We start from the raw sequence: 17,112 nt of genomic DNA, 5'->3' as shown, positions 1-17,112 counted from the left end.
TCAAAGGACTTTGGGGTGTGTTTAGGGTACACAGTGAGAGGGAGGGAAAGTAGAGTAGAGTATGTGCGCATAGTGCATAGTGCAGGTCTGCAGGGTAAACATATGTGTGTATATTGAGGCATGGCAGTTTGTCAGTTAGCTCCTTTACTCCCTACATTACTCTAACCTGACACCAGATTGTCACATTTTCAGTTTCTTTGACGCGTCATGTGACAAGACGTGATGGACATGCGGATACAGATACTGCAGCAATGTTGGCTTGGTAAAAACTGCAACTGTAAACAGATGTACAGTAAGAGTACTAGAGAGCATCCAAAGGCCAACAACCAGTAAAGACAATGCATGTTTTGTCCATTCTGTATCATTTGTAATATTGTTCATGTTGAGAGCATTCAAAGAACTACAACATGAATGCATGAGAACAGTCTTTGTAATTAGATCCAGGGTCATAGCCAGGATTTTAGAAATACTGAAGTCATGAGTCCAGATCCCCTCAGTGCAACCTCCCCTCAAATAAACATTTACATTTTTAGTATCCACCAAAAACATCAGAGTAATTTTTTTTCTTCACATTTTATGTGTCTTCCTAAACAATGGTCTAATTGCTGTTTCAAAGCCTTCTCCACAATGTCAGGATATAAAATACTAAATCCCTTCCTTTTTATGTATTTATTTTGGTCTAAAAACATTTGAATTTCAGAATGTGTAATTGAACTTAAAGTCCTCCTGAAGTCATTAAATTACCAAACAATACCAAAGACATGTCCTTAGTGCTCTCATTGTTGCTACATTTTATACAAGTAAGCAAAATTTGGTATATTTGAAGTTAAAAAAGAGAGAAAAATAATGACCAGAAAAGTATGTATACCCCTTCTTTTATTAGGGCTTAATATTGTTGTCGTCTATCTTATACTGTTCATATCTCATGTTGTAGCAACAGGTTTTATCATTCACAATTGTAATAATTCTGCTTTTTTGTTACTCCATCTTAGTGTAAACTGATCATATTTTCAGTCCCAGAAAACCTGAGTATGGAGCATAAAATCGGAGGCTTTTACTCATCAGTGACCTTGGGGTATAGAACATTTATAAACACAACATATTATGATCATGGTGTTATCAGATAAAGGCCTGCTATCCATTGCACTGACCAATATTTTTAGGCAATTGTATGTATTGTGTGGCTATGTTTGATCAAAGTACTTTATATTAAGGTAAGATTTCACTGCAGTTTTGTGAAATGCATTGTCAAGTCAAGTCAAGTCAATTTTATTTATATGACAAATCACAACAGAAGTTATCTCAGGGAACTTTTCACATAGAGCAGGTCTAAACAATACTCGTTAATTTACAGAGACCCAACATTCCCGCATGAGCAAACAATTGGTGACAGTTGCAAGGAAAAACTCCCCTTTAATGGGAAGAAACCTCAAGCAGAACCGGGCTCTAGGTGGGCAGCCATCTGCCTTGACCAGTTGGGTTGTGCATTTTGCATGGATGATATTGTATTGTCATATTCACAAGAGCATGGTTGTCACTTAAACAGGCATGCAACATAATCCCGGGGGTTTTTATGAGTCCTTGGCTTAAATTTAGAACTCCGGAAGCTCAACATGACAAGAGCGTTCTCTGAATGTTGGCCAGGAACTTGCTAGTCTTGTGTCTAGACAATGGAAAGAGAAAATGTAACTGCCAACAAATAAGAATTTCTTCTAATGTGACTTTGCAGGTTTTGGTGTTTTCCTGACCAAGTTTATGTGTAGTTCTTCTATTTAAATGAGAAAACCAAACTTGCTGATCCACAGTATATCTGTGAATCTGTATAACTCATGGTGCATGTTGTAGCCTGGCATCTGGGCAACTGCCCATCAGCAGTGATTTTATCATAATCATAGTCACTTACATTTGGCTTAGTTCTATCTTTTTTTAAACACTTGTCCAACCTCCTCTTAAAATAACAGGGCTTGACCCCTCAGTCAATTTTAAACCCGTCTCCAAACTCCTATTTTATCCAAAGTCAAAGTCAGTTTTGTATCATCTGCTGTATGACTTCAATACAGTCAGATTACAGTAAGTGAAGCATTTTCAATTTGGCTTCTATGTGAAGAATAAAGACAGTCTATCCTTTCCTGTCTGGGCCCGTTGGCTCCACAGCAACATGCTTGATGTTACACTGTTAGTGTCCTCCATCAAATAATCAAATAATCTTTGTTTCGCTTTCTTTTTTGGCTGTTTTTTCTCACATTTTATTTTAATCTAATCTTCCTGTTTCTGTGTTTTTTAATGTGATAATTTTGTGAAGCAGTTTGTAACAACAAATAATGATCATTATTATAATTACTATTTTCTTTAAAAACTGACACTGTTGCATTGCTTATAATTTCTTCAAGCTCTGGAAATTTTTTGACATACCTCCAAAAGCCTCCTTGCCTTCTACAAAACTTGTAAATAGTCCTGTCCTCACTCTAGGAGATCTCTGCAAACTCTAGAATAGTGGGTGGCGTAATTAATGATCAAGTCAAGTGATAAGATTCAATTTGATCTCATGAATTCACACTGCAAATGAAGTGCAGACTCTATATAAAGAGAAACAGGCAGACATTAAAGGTTGACGTGACATCTAGAGAAGTGAAGAATCTCAGATTATTTTACTGTAATTCTTTTTCTGTCACTAGAAATAATCACTATGTGAAGGAAAACTACCAGGGGAACTACTGTACATGGTGTTTTGAATAGATCTTGAAATAGAAACTTTGCAGAAGCTGAGAAGCCAGTTTTTGATCTTTTTAAAGCAGTTAAATTAAGAACAAATTTTAATTACAGTAACGACCTGGCAAAAAGTTGTTTTCACTATAAATAGTCTTCTGTTTGGATATTAACAGCTCTATATATAGGCACCCTGTGAGCGTGGAGGCTGGCAACAAAATGCCCTTCTGACTTCACACTCAGTCAGAGAGGAGTCCAACAGACTCCAGCACCACTCAGTGGCAAAGGTTCATGAGGACAAGAAAGAATAATATTCTTTAATTTCCCAGCAGAAAAACAACAACACACATACTGTATGTGAGATGATGGAGACGGGACTTTCCACACATTGACTCGACATTTAAAGCAAAGTTACTCTGATTTACAAGATTTAAATGATCAAGACTGAAATATAAAATGTAGGCCTATATGTAATATCTAAATGTAATATGTAATGTAGACATTAAATGCAGTGATTTTAAAATGAACAGGAGTTAGCAGCATTGGCACAGTTTATGTATATACACACACATCTCAGCATGATTGGATGATTCCTTAGTGTACAGCTGTGAGAAAGTGTGTGTTTGCTGACATCATCTGGGCCTACTGGTTCCATAAAGGCTTTTCATATCTGGTATTTGAGTTTCTGCATTGCATATATTCTTTAAGTGCTTTGGTACATTTCTAAAAGATGAAAATGTGTTTTGCTTATAGTCACTTGGAGCATTGATGGACACTGCGGTCTCTTAATGAACAGGAAGATCATTAACTACCGTGTCACCTCACTTTGACTCCGTGGATGAATAGGAATCTATGAAAAAGACCAGCTCATGATGTGTTGCCCCTCCTGAATCTGGGGTGTGTATAACTCCTGATATTGGGTTTTCTATGCAGCCACATTACCTGAAGTTAGACAATTTGGTGGCGATGTGAAGGAAATTCGATTGAATGAAAGTCCTCTGGGGCAAAACGGCCTGGATTTCACCAAACCCATTTATATGCAAAGATGAGTGTAGAATCTTCTTTCTTCCACTCTGCTCAATGTTAGACTATTCAAGTTTTTTTCTAAATTCATTCTCTCTCTCTCTCTCTCTCTCTCTCTCTCTCTCTCTCTCTCTCTCTCTCTCTCTCTCTCTGTCTGTCCCTCATTCTCTAGTCTTTAAAAATATATCTTTGAACCTTGCACCCTCTAGTGGCAAAGAATGGACATGTGTTTTCATATGGTTGTCTTTACTGTTGTATCTCCCTTTCACAGAGGGATGCTTGATCAAGTTAGCTGAGGTTATTGCAGTACTGTCCCTCTAATCGTATCAATTATAGTCTGAATATGGGGAATTCTGTGATTTTCTCTGCATCATAACTGCTAAAAATATATATGTGTAAGACCCAACATGATATTGACAACAACCTTGACATATTAAATAGGTCCTTGCCAATTTTTGCCATTTTCTGAAAACCAAGTTCGCTATCAGACATTGTAGCCTTCATGTGATGAAATATTGTTGATTATCCTCCAGTCTCTGTATATTTTGTGTCTGTTTTATAAATTATCATGTTTTGAATGAAGTACACAAACCAAGCCTAAAAACTAGCCTGAGCAAGCTAGTATTGAAGAATATGTTTCTAAAGTTACTTTATGGAGCTGGGACAGAGCATGCTGAGGTTGACTCGACTTAACTGGCAATAGCAATCTTGCTTTATGAAACAACCCTTAAAATTGATAAATTCAGGATCTGTCCTGGAAGTTTTCAATAACATTGCAATTAATCTTATCTATGTGATAAAGCAATGTACAGAGTAATGTACATTTATTCATGTGCAGATGGTATTGAGTGAATGGAGATCATGCTGTGGTAGAAATGAATACCATATAGGCTTCTATACTTATTGGGAAAATGTGTGTGGGTGTGTGTGTGTGTGTGTGTGTGTGTGTGTGTGTGTTTCTCCTGAAACACTGTAAAATATTTTTGCCCATTGACTGTATAGTTATAAAATATAAGACATTTTTTATTCAAACTAATGTACATGTACTGTATTGTCCATTAAAAGAAATGAGCAGGATCACACAATCAACAACAGGGGGCAGTGTAAAATCAGACATGTCAGACAAGTGAAGCGCTTTCAAATCTAATTTTATTCCTCTAAAAATGTCTTGTCTCCTTGTCAGTATAAATGTCTCTACTCAGCATAAATAACAAACATTTTCACACTTATTCTTTAATCCAACTACATCCAGAAACATGTATTTATCATATTTTACACCTCATTACTACTATATCCACAAACTAGATTTTTGGCAGCCACAATATTATGAATACAAGAAAAAGCTTTAAGAGATAAAATCATTTAAAAATGGTAAAAAATAACAAAAGTATCTCTCCAAGAATTCCAAAACTGAAAACAATATATTAATTTATTTGTTTTTTACTTGTTACCATTAACATGACCAGTCTCTCAAGATATACTATATAGTCATCAAATACCTTTAATCCTTATTTTTTTATAACAACCATTGTTACCAAAAAGTCACCAGCTAAACTGTGCTTCTCTCCATCAGATTCTTTAGCTTTATCAATAAATCTCAGGTCTGAAACCTTCCTGTCATCCTCCTTTAACCTCTACAGGCTGTGGGATTTCATTACTCTGTGCAATTCACCCATATATCTCAATTTTCTGCCAAAGAACTATATGTGATCATGACCCTTTATGTGAAATGTTGGGCAATGACCCCATTGAGTTATTTGGCCTAGCTTTACACTGCCTTTATTCCCCCTCCACAGCTACCTTCATATCTTGAATTCTTTTACAAATGCTGGTGTACCAGTCAACTTCCCCTTGCACCACTTCAGATTAAATCACAATTAAACAAAACAAAATACACATTCCTTTATCTGTGTTATTTGTTTAATAAAGTTACATATATCTGCAAAGACCACACTGATACTAAGAAGGCTCTGTCTAAGTGGCAATTAGAAGCAATGATATCCAGTGACAAGTGTACATTGAGTGACAGCCAGGCACTTGATGAATGTGACCCATTCAAAAGATTGCATTTCTCGCTGGCTATAGTGAGCAGGTGTGTTTTGCACAAGCCACTAAAACTTTGCAAGAGCAAACTTTGTCCTCACATAGTTTCACAGTGTGCTGAGGCGTTTAAATACATTTTACAGTTTTCAACTGGTCATGCATCATTAAACCCCTGGACGAGAAGACTAGGTCATCATGAGTTTCTTCTCAATAATGCTACAGAGGGTAAAAAAAAACATTTTGTGCACATCAGTTAGTAGTAGTAGTGTTGAATAACATAATTACATGTTCAAAAATAAAAGCCCTCTACTTTTGCCTTATGATCCTCCACCTGTCAACATACTACAACATAAATCTTCAGGGATTTAATCCTATTGTCAGAACCGCAACTGTTCATTTTGAACATCTGTCAGACATTTCAAGTTTCAAAGAATAATTCAGTACAGGCTCTGTTTGGATGGTATTTCTGCTAAATTAGAAGAAAGAGATCTCCAGAAGCCTTACACAAACCTCCCCCAGGACAGGCATATGGTGGACTATACAGCATACAGTATGTGCTAGTATTCCCTATTGTTATTTTCACTCAGATACATGTGTGAGTAAATGTGTTGGCAGCAAAATAAATATGATAAGCAGCATTTTTAACAGCAAGTAGATGCTTATAATCTATTACCATTATGAAACACGTAATTGATTAATAATTGATAAAATATCAGGTAATACTGGGAATTGCCCATCACAATTTCCTAAGGCCTAAGGTGATATATTCAAAATGCTTTTTTTTTAACCAACCACCCAAAACCCACCAAAAAGATATCAAAAAGCAGAAAAATGTCACATTTTAGAAACTGGAACCAACGGATATTTGGCTTTTATGCTTGACTTAAACAATTACAGCACTAAATGAATACTACATGAAGATGTCGAATTGTGGAGGTGGCTGATTTGCTGCTGTTCACATTGCCCCTGGCCTCCAGACACGGGGCTGAACGCCTCCCCTGGTTGCTACAAAATGTGGTTTGGGTGCCTGTACTGGGTTGGATTTGACCGGGGGCAAAGAGGAAAGGATACTGAGCTCGGGGGCGCTCTGGAACTGCTTGGCTGCCTGGAGCCCAGTGGTGTACGAGACTGGAGTGTAAGGTGTAGGGACCGCAGCGGGCACAGGGTTTGGAATAGGGGTGGTAGAGAATTTTGGCAGGCAGGGTAGTCCAGCTGGTTGGAAGGGAGGTGAAGCTGGGGTTGGAGCACTGACTGGTGCGGGTGTCAAGGGAGGGGCCAGGGTTGGAGTGAAAAGAGCAGGCGGTGGGGAGATCATGCTGGAGTGAGTCAGACGTTCTCCAAGGGTAGTGGCTGAGCGGGGTGCAATGACTTTGGGAGCCAGAGTGGGAGCTGACATTGGTGTGGGTGTGGAGAATCGCTTGACCTCATAGACACGGGCGGTTTTCAGGGGGATCTGCCTAGGTGAGGTTAATGAGCTGCCCACCATTCTTGTTGTATAGTCACCCTGCTGCTGCCTCTGGGCCTGGTAAGAAGGCATGCCTGATAGATTAGCAGCACTGCCTCCATAGTTGAACATCGCAGAGTTGAGCTGGTAGGGCTGCCTTCTCATGAAATCCAGAGCTTTGATGCCCTCTCTTTGGGAGCCCCCTCTACCCCTGCTGTCTGGCCCTTTATCCCTTTGAGGCCCCGTTGGAATAGAGGGGGCTAGGAGTGGGTTGTACCCAATGGGTGGAGGGGCGCGGACATTTGGGGAGTACTTCCAATGAGAAGGTAAGGAAGAACTAGAGGAGGAGTCAAAGGGTTGGGCTGCACTGTATGAGGCCACTTCCTGTTGGTAAGGGGTCTCAGGTGGGGTGTCAACTACAAACATACCCATGCGGCTCTGCCTGCGGGCAAACAGCTGGGCCCCCTTGCCCCCTGCTTGAAGAATCTGTGGGGCCTCGTGGATAACCCGAGGCTTGGGTGCCACTGGTGGAGGCACTCTCCCAATACCAGCCTCACCACTGCTCTCTTCCCCTGCACCATCATAGGTAACCTCAGAGGGTGGTTGGCCAGATTTGTACCGAGTGTACGTGTCATCAAGTTTCTGCACCATGGACAACAGCTCAGGATTGGGGGAGTTCTTCTTGACATCTGGCACACTGAACATAGGTTTGGGTTTACCACCACGCCGTCGAGCCTCAAGTAAGATTCCTGTGCGACCTGCTGAACCAGGATCAGGGGTTGTAGCTACAGCTTCTGGCTGGGAGGCCACTGACACTGGAGCTACAGGTGACATGGAAAATTGAGGTGGAGGTGGCTGAGCAACTGGCACTTGAACTGGAGGCCTTAATACAACTGGTTGAGCTGAACTGGTAATTTGGGATACAGGATGAACAGGGGCTGGAGCCATTGGTTCTTGTGGTTGTGGAGCTGGGTGCATTGAAGACATAGATACTGGGAGCTCAGTTGCAAATGGAGCCTGATTAACAGTAGTTACTGGTTGCATTGTCTCTACAGAGGTAGAGATGGCTGGAGGGTGAAAGGTAACAGGAGCCTCTGGTGTCAGGGCCAAGGGACCTGGAGGTATAGAGGATGGCGGGGAGAGCACTGACGGAGGACCAGGGGGTAGCTGTGCCATTACTGATGTAGCATTAATGGCTTCCTCAGAGGCATTGAAAAATGGTGGTGTCACAACAGCTGCTGAGGCAGGTCGCTGGTTTGTCTTTGTAACAGGTGGTCTGAATGTTACAGGGACGGTCGCAGCTCGGATGCTGATAAAGCCAGGTGTGAAAGGACGTGCAGTTCTATTGAGAACATTACTGGCAGGTAGTTCTGGTAATGGTGTCTCCACTGGTGATGTATGACTAGTGAGAATAGTCACAGAAGCAGTAGCTGGTTTGGGTGCCACAGGTGGAGGTGACATCACCAGGCTTGCTGTGCTAATTTCAGAATGGCATAGGTCCCCATTAGACATGCCATGAGCTGCAACAGCAACTGGACCTGGAACTTGGGATTGCTCTTGCTGTATGACTGGAGGACCAGGTGGTATCATCTGCTGAGGCTGAAGATTTGATTGCATCTGTGGTTGTATCTCTGGATGTAACTGATACACCTGAGCCTGCTCCTGGACTTGAGACTGTGGAGGAGCCTGAGGTTGTGCCGCCTCCACCTTCTTGGCATGCTCAGCAGCCCTCTTTCTCTGCTGCTCAAACAATTGGACGCCCTTGCCTGCAGTCTGACTCAACCCTGGACTCGGAGCGTCCTCTGCCCCATCCCCACGACCTTCAGTGCCTGCAGTTGCCCTCTTCTCTAGCATATCTATGTAGTCACTATCCCAAGTTGGGTCAGGAGCTGATGAAAACCCATCTTCATCAAACTCTGACTCACTGCCAGGAAACACCCCATCCTCTTCTTGTGAGTCCAGACTCCTATCCTCATCCACACTGCCAAAGCTGGTGAGGGTGTACTTCTTTGACCGCTGCCGCCTCTTCTTGAACATCAGCACCCCCTTGGAGTGAGGGTTGGGAGCATCTGTCAGTAGGGATGCAATTGTTCGACACTTGCTTTTGGCTTCCTTTACATGCTTGTCTTGCTGTGTATCTCCTCGATTCAGTTCTGCAGGGTGTAAAAACCATAGCTATTAGGAATAATTGCACAGTAGCATTCCATGTATATAAAGAAACAGATGGGAACTATTACCTCAACCTAAGTATGTAAGTCCTCTAAATAAAACACTGATGCATTCTAGTCATGATGTTTTGGCGAACCTACATCATAAGTAAGTACTGCAGCATGGTCAGAGAAGTCTGAATAACATATTTAACCTTTACATCAAAAACTGGCTCTGACATCACCATCTAAACCCATCTCGACCGCCATGCCTTCAACAGGTCTCTTAACTTGCAACAGGAGCACCTCTGGAAAAAATTCCAGGCAAGCCTTTGGCTTCTCACATTAGTTGGTGTGAAGGATAAATTTGCATGTTATTAGGCATATGTACTCTAACATCTAACTTAGAAAATATTTGCAAGCTTGTGGAAAGTTGCATGTTGTAGGTGACTGGAAGGAGAACTTCAAAGAGTAGCCACAACATATCCTTTAACTTGTTATGGTATTAAGCAGATTATCATAGGCAACCTCATTCTGTTACCCTAATATGCACCGCCAGGTGAAGGGATTTCTTAATTTGTCTAGGACATGGTCCCTAACTAGGACATTAGAATGTTAAACCTGAACTCAGTGATGGCAGGGGGGATTTACAAGAGTACATTTATTCACGTTCTTAAAACAGCCCATTGACTTCAAATAGCCTAGCTCTGCCGTATGCTTGGGCTTATTATGGATGATGGATAAGATGACAAGTGGTAGGAAAGACTACTTGTTCAGGGTCAGTGTTCTGCATTTGTTGTTGCGTCACTGAATTGTCACAATTTCTGACCTCTTCAAAGATTGTGGATACCAAAAACAGTAAAACATGACTGGCTAATTTTTCAGGCTTCAGCAACTACAGTAGAAAGGGTTTTCTTACATTATTCTATATAGAAACATTGTGAAACATTACCTTCTTTTTGTTACTGCACCATGGCATTTTAGATAATGACAATGACAAATTCTCTTTCTTTGTATGAGAACAGAGATCAGCTCATCTTCACTTCAAGGATATAATTATGTGCTGTAAAGCAGATGGCATATAGAAATAATATATAATATAGAAAATAATATAAATAACAACATAATGAAATTAGCATGAGAACCAATGTGAAGCACATGTCTATGTCATTGTTCTTGCACAGCTGTACTTACTGGCTTGCTTGGCCTTTTCCATGTAGGTTGTCGTAAGTTCCTCATCGATGGGTTTATTCACAGGGCCCACCATGGGCACAAGCTGGCTGCGGGAGCCCAGCATCAGTGCCTCCTTGGCCTTTTCAGGTGATACCAGTGGCACGTTGGCTGGCTCCAGTAAGCCGCTGTCTTCTTCCTGCACTCCATCCCGTGGCCCCTGGTCTTCTGCTGAGGAGATGATGGAAGAAGTCTCCGTGGATGTCTGAGAAGACCACATTCCTGGACCAGGAGGCTGGTAAATCACCTCCCTCCGTGCCACCCCAGGTAGCCCCACACCTCCATCTCCACCTTCCCCATGTCCATCCAACAAATTGGAGTAAAGTTGTGCATCTGGAGCGCTGTCATAGCCACTCATCTCTGATGTCTCCCCACCCTCAGGGGAGGCTCGTCCTGTTGGTTTCCCTGGGATGGAGTTGCTGGGGCTGCGGCGTTTCTGCCGGCGCTGCCTCTCGAAGCCTGCCACATCTGCGTCACTGTCAGTCTCAGCATAGTAAGCTTCACTACTAGGTGGAGATGTCAAGCCACTGGTTATTGAGGAGCGGCTACGGTGGACCTCACGGACGGGTGCATGGTGGGGGGGTGTCATGGCACGCAGAGCAGCACGGTACTCCTTGTCTATACGAGGAGATGGGGCACGGGTCACAAGGACCACAGACTGAAAACCAGCAGGCGCCCTGCAAACAAGTAGAGGGTTTTACAAATTTATGGGGCTAAACAGAGGCCCTTGGATACAGTGTTCTAAATGTGGATTGAGTGTCTTCTTGAAGTCAGTAAGGTCTTACTTAATGTCTTGATGATTTTTAATATATGTAGGAAGGATAATATACATCAGTAGTATCAAATGCATGTGCATCCTAAATTGTATTTTTTTGTGTCAAAAGTTGGTCTGTGACTTGTGTGGGATATATTTTTGTCTTGATCCATTACAGTGAGTTGATGATGGTTTATCATCAGTGAGAGTATAATGCTTTTGTTCCTCTGACCTTTTGACCCGGATGTGTAATATACCCGGGGAGCTGTCGATGAGGTTCATGGCCTGGGCGTGGGATAGCATTTCACATGGCTGTTCATTGATGGACACCAGCTCATCAGTCTCCCGCAGTCCAGCCCTACATGCCTTGCTGCGTTTACGCACCTGCACAAACAAAGGGAGGAAAAATACAAACACACATAGAGGGCAAAAGGTTACACAAATGTTGAGTTTCAGTTGATCATGTAAAAAATATTGTTAGTAGAACCATTTTTAAGACTTTTGGGACAAATCTGTGTCAACTTTCTTTTACGTGTGTCTCAAGGGTACATCTCAAATCAAGTTTTAACAATTTGACAGCAAGCCCAAGTCCAAGTGTTTCTGGTCTGAATGCTGACCATTTAATCACAATATTGGTACATTTGCTTTTTAATAGCCTTCCCATATGGCTGAGAGCAAGTCCTGTCAATGCATAGGGCTAATAATTAAGTATTCAAGTTGTGTTACTATACAAAGTCTGTCTGATGCTGTCATATTCATATTCTATTGCGATTTTATCATATCAGATTTTAAGACAGATTTTAGCCTGGGCTTAAGTCTGAAAATGATTCAAGTCTCAATTAAGTCAAGCTTTGGAGCAACTTGACAAGCACAAGTCAAATTTCAAGTTGTCCTTTTCTTCTGACTTGAGGCCAAGTCTATTGCTCTGATATGAAGAGCTGTGATGTAGAGCAATATTAACACAACTGATTCAAACATCAGCCATCTTTTTCTGTCTTTCTATCCCTGCTTTTTTATTTCCCCTGGGATTCTATGATCAGCTTTTGAAACTGCAGGGATATAAAATGAAAACCTGGCATAGCTATGTTGCTGTCTTGTCTTGGCTTGAGATAGTGACTGACAGAGAGCAGATTTGGTCCCGACAGCTCGATCTTGCTGCGGACATATGCCACATATTGCAGCTCGAGTGGGGCACTCATGCACACTTTAACAGGGAAATGCCAGCCAGCAGCCATCTTCATTTGGTGCTTTGCTATTTGTGCCCAAGGTCTCATCAGGACCATGGCGTTATGCCCACCCTAAATTGCCTCAGGTCTATGCAAACCATGTCAACATGTCCCATAATAAATTCAAAGCAGATGTTTGAAATTTCTCAAAGACAATGACTGCATTGTTGATCCTCTTTTGATGTATTAAATGAAGACTGTATGTTTGATTTCAGAGATAAGAAAGAGTTGTTTTGGTTGACCTAATTAGTTTTCTTTTCAGCTATTCTGGTTTGCCTGTAATGAAATCCCACGTACCCATTTAGCTAAGCCTTTCAAAGTGGCCTGTGCCTGCTTGCAGTACAGGGATGTAAACACACAAACCCAGCACTGACACACAGGCTCTTTCAGCGAAGTCCCAAACTGCTCCACCTGTTAGGGACAGTATAGTATGAGACCTGACATGACTACGCCTTCCTGCTGTCAGGGGTGAAGGAGCATGCTGTTTTAGATGGTCAGACAGAAACAGCTGTCCGCCGTAAAGGTGATTTGGTGTCCTGTGGCTCTGTGTGCATACTACCACGTTCCGCGTAAGTCAACTACATGTAGAATTAACATTTTAACATTCTTAAGATGCTAAATACTGTCTATAAAAAGTGGTTAGTTTATTAATATGGTGTCTAAGAGGTATGAAGTTGAAGTGCAGGATGTAAAGTACTTCCTTTTCTGATAAACAAACCAGAATTAGCCCCTTAGCCAGTAAAGATTCCCATTTGTCCGACAAAGTGGAGTACTCATGAGATATGATCCTCCATAAACAAATTTGCAAGGTAAAATGAGCAGAGAGGCCTGTACATGGAAATAGTTTCTTTACCCACTAAGGACTTTTGTACCAGTGTTACTACCTATATTTGATAATTACGCATGATAGAGGCATATATAATGGGAAATATAATGACTGATTTAATGGCATATGAGATATAAGGTAGATAATCCGGATTGTGTTGACAAACCCATAGAAAACTCTTCATAAAGTTCTAGGCAACATTTTAAAAATATACTAAAAGTGTCAAGCAAAATTTGGGGGGAATGTGAATAAAACAATGAACAGGACATCTATGTTAGCACCATAATCCTTCAATTAACTGTTGTAAAAGATAGAGAATATTGTTCTCCTGTCAGACAGTGGAAAAAAGTACTAATTTATGCATTTATTCACAGTTCATGTGGTGCCTGAACAGGAACAATGTGGAGTAGAGCAGAAGTGTAACAATTAGGATTTCCTTTGCATGTAAACCTACAAGAAAGAGTCATACGCTCTTCTTTGAGAAGCTAGATACTGAGGAGTGCATGTACAAAAATAGTGTATGAGGTTAATTTTTGAGTACCAAGCTGAAACACACACCTTGGCTAACCTCACGACCTGCTGCTTCTCAACCAAAAATAGCCTGGAAAAGAAGTTCTGCTCAGTCAACAATTATTAACTGTGTGTATCGAGATGTGTGTTTGTGTGCATGTGGGTATGTGAAACGTGAATTACGGTATCCAGAAATAAGATCTGTAAACATTTCATAAAAAAGGCATGAGTCTGTTTGAGCAGGAATGATGAAGTTGGTTGAGTCAGGTAGAGGAGTAATGTCTGTGGGTCAGTGATTTTTAAAGCTCATGTCACACATAATGATATGGATTTCACTGGAAATGATCAGTAAAGGATCGATATGAAGTCAGAAAATATAAATACATTTAGTTTATTCTTACCACTATTTCGATTTAAACTTTAATTGGAACCATGAAAAATTTTAGTAAAACAGTTGATTTCAGCTTCACCAGTTAGAGATAATATACCCTGGTATGTGTTTTTCTCTGCTTTTCAGCCTAATTAATCCTTTTAACCATGTTTTATTCCACTTTGTCTTGTGTGTCAATCTTTGCTTTCGCAAATGGAGATCAAGATTCAAATCTGGACTGCTTCACTGGTGCCAAATGTGGGTACCAAATTCTTGGCCATGAAGAATTTGCGCTGGGGGAGTAAAATGAGCTGAGAGGTTCTCTGTGAAACCTGTATAGTTAAATGTTTCCTTTACCCAAATAATATTTTCTTTCCATCAACTTCATACAAGAAAATGTAGATGTAAAACTAGTCTGTAACAATTGGTTGACACTGAAATCAATCCAGACTTTTCTGATATTCATTGCTCACCTGTTTTCTACTGTTAAAACAGGGTTTCCAAATAAATCTCAGGTGACATGCCAACTTAAACATAACCAAGCATGACTGGAGTGATTTGAGTTTCTTCCTGAAACAATGACGTAGTGGAAACATGCTAGTTCAATAGCATCAAATCAGATCATGAGCATGTGTGAAAGCTATGTAGTATCCATAACTTCCTCACAGTAAAGACAAAGTAACAGTCTATAATTTGCCACAATGTGCACATATCACTGCTCAAAGCACTACAGAAGAAGCATGTCAACCATGTTATTTGTCAAAAACAAACCAGGAAACCGAATGTAGACAAGTTCAGATTTTCATTCACTTTTGATCAGAATCACCGTAATTTCACTAGAACTTTGAGCTCTATGATGTTTAATAGGAAAAGCCACACTTAGTGAAAGATATGTGACCAGGTTGCCCTACATTCCCAGCTGAACTTGAAGTTTAAAGGTTACCCAATCAATCATCAGTGCTCTGCATGAAGACCACTCTCAAACAAGATGATGACTCATATCCAGGCCCAAAACCAACCTGCATGGCATCCAATATTCCATTTCAACTTCTTTCACAGCTCCTTAAATCTGTTACTAATATATCTCAGCTGATGTTTCACCGCTCTTTAGGGACACTGTTGAGTCCAACACAAATTTCCACTTTCTATTCAGCAAACCATGAAATAACTGCCTCAGCTGAACGTTCTCCTCTGTCCAACCTGCTGAGTGACCCGCCTTACCTTAGCCACCTGGAGCGGTTTCTGATGTTCCACACCTCCCTGAAGACGAAAGCCCCATGGCGCTCCACCGGACAATGTAATTATCACTTCCTCCGCAACCATTGTGCTGTTCTCTCTATCGTTTTTAAACTTTTCTTCTTTTTCTTGGTTATTTTCCGCTCCTTTTTGTATTTTAATTTTGTCCAGGGGGCCCTCAGTGCTTAGGCACCATGGTCAGCGGTCAGGGCCCCCTCAGAGAGCTCTGACCTACACTTTGCCTGCCACACTGTCCGGGCGCTGACTTCTCTCTGACTCCAGCTTCACAGCCGACACTCACACCTGAACACACACAAACATGCACACACACACTTCTGTGCGCCCACCCATACCCAGCGTGGGCCAACCATCGTAGCCAAGGGAGAGCAAGAGGGAGAAATATGATGGGAGGGGGGTCTGTGTCTGCTTACACTGAGAAATTCCTGCCTGAAATGAGCGAGGGGAGGGTCCAACGCAACACTTGTCCTGTCACTCAGACCTATGCCGCTGGGCTGCTGATAGCCTCTCCAAAAATAGGACACCACCACCACCTCTGCTGCTTTGCCTGCTCCTCTGTAGACCAAGGGAACGTTAACATTCAGAACATCCAAATGGCACTGTTTCATATCTGGCTTTACAGCATTGAGGTCATCAGTAACCTTTAGCAGGGCCACAGCTAGACTCCCAAATCTCAGGGCTGAGACTTGCCATGATAGGACAAACCATTCTTCAATATCAATCATATTCAAATATCATTCAATTTACATAACTGGATTGACTTTGGTGCTAGTTTATTGTGCTAGTCTTTAACTGTTGGGCCTGTGTGTCCTGCCAGCTCCTCTGGATCTGAAGACATTCTAGGCTGTCATCATTGAGCCTTTAGGATAAATACTGGATGAGCAGCCTGCATAGCTACTTGGAAACATGTCCAAATTAGAATTCCTCAGTGGTTACTGAATGACAAATACTTTGGAAGACAGTAGGAACCCAGGCTTACTTGTATAAAACTGATACAGAAATAGCATACGAAGACACAAGAAAAGCAAATGTGGTTTTCTTTTTTTTTTTTTTTTTAATTGTGGTGTGGACTAAAAAAATCACAGAAACAGGATAATATCTCTCTTTGTAGACAGGCAGAAATGGATCAATCCTGCCACACATTTACCTTCACTCACACTCAGGTATCTGTCACAATCAGACCTCGCATTCTTACACCAAGCCAAACTCTTGGATGTGGTGGCAGCTGTGAAGAGACAGTCTGAACAAAGACATTCAAAACTAGATGCAATGCTAGCTTCTCTGTGAGGCTGGCACAGCAGCGCTTTGAGCTAAATCTAATGTCAGCATGCTAACATGCTCACAAAGACAATGCTAACATGCTAATGTTTAGCAGGTGTGATGTTTACCCATGGATGTATTGACTGGATATAGCTGGATGCCAAACTGAAAATGGCACCAATTCAGTCCAATGAATGGCTGGCTGGCGCATGTGCCAAAAAAAGTTCCTAGCTTCCAGGTTTTCCTCAGTGTTGTGTGGCCCACTGAATATGCGCAGTACTGTTTCCCCCGCTGGTCCCATCCGCGAGTTCCCACTCAG

At 41.4% G+C, this 17,112-nt stretch overlaps 1 protein-coding gene across 1 annotated transcript; it reads right to left on the bottom strand.

Moving 5' to 3' along the window:
* Positions 1-4,861: 4,861 nt before the first annotated feature.
* On the bottom strand, positions 4,862-15,844 carry synpo2la (synaptopodin 2-like a). The gene is made up of 4 exons (XM_067610588.1): positions 15,501-15,844; positions 11,580-11,731; positions 10,558-11,270; positions 4,862-9,369 (listed from the first exon to the last, which is right to left on the bottom strand). Exons 1-4 carry the CDS (start codon positions 15,600-15,602, stop codon positions 6,728-6,730), a joined length of 3,609 nt encoding a protein of 1,202 aa, XP_067466689.1. The 5' UTR covers positions 15,603-15,844; the 3' UTR covers positions 4,862-6,727.
* Positions 15,845-17,112: the final 1,268 nt, after the last annotated feature.

The sequence above is a fragment of the Thunnus thynnus genome, chromosome 14, assembly GCF_963924715.1.
Source record: "Thunnus thynnus chromosome 14, fThuThy2.1, whole genome shotgun sequence".
NCBI lineage: Eukaryota > Metazoa > Chordata > Actinopteri > Scombriformes > Scombridae > Thunnus > Thunnus thynnus.
The sequence above is the reverse complement of the archived record's forward strand: the minus strand, read 5'-3'. Positions and strand labels throughout refer to the sequence as shown.

What these genes read in the sequence shown, in the direction of transcription:
- synpo2la (XM_067610588.1), bottom strand. Translation starts at nt 15,602, where the DNA reads ATGGTTGCGGAGGAAGTGATAATTACATTGTCCGGTGGAGCGCCATGG. An exon ending in AACCGCTCCAGGTGGCTAAG is followed by an intron (nt 11,732 to 15,500) that starts GTAAGGCGGGTC and finishes TTGTTTGTGCAG; the next exon opens with GTGCGTAAACGCAGCAAGGC. An exon ending in GGAAAAGGCCAAGCAAGCCA is followed by an intron (nt 9,370 to 10,557) that starts GTAAGTACAGCT and finishes TACACCCTGCAG; the next exon opens with AACTGAATCGAGGAGATACA.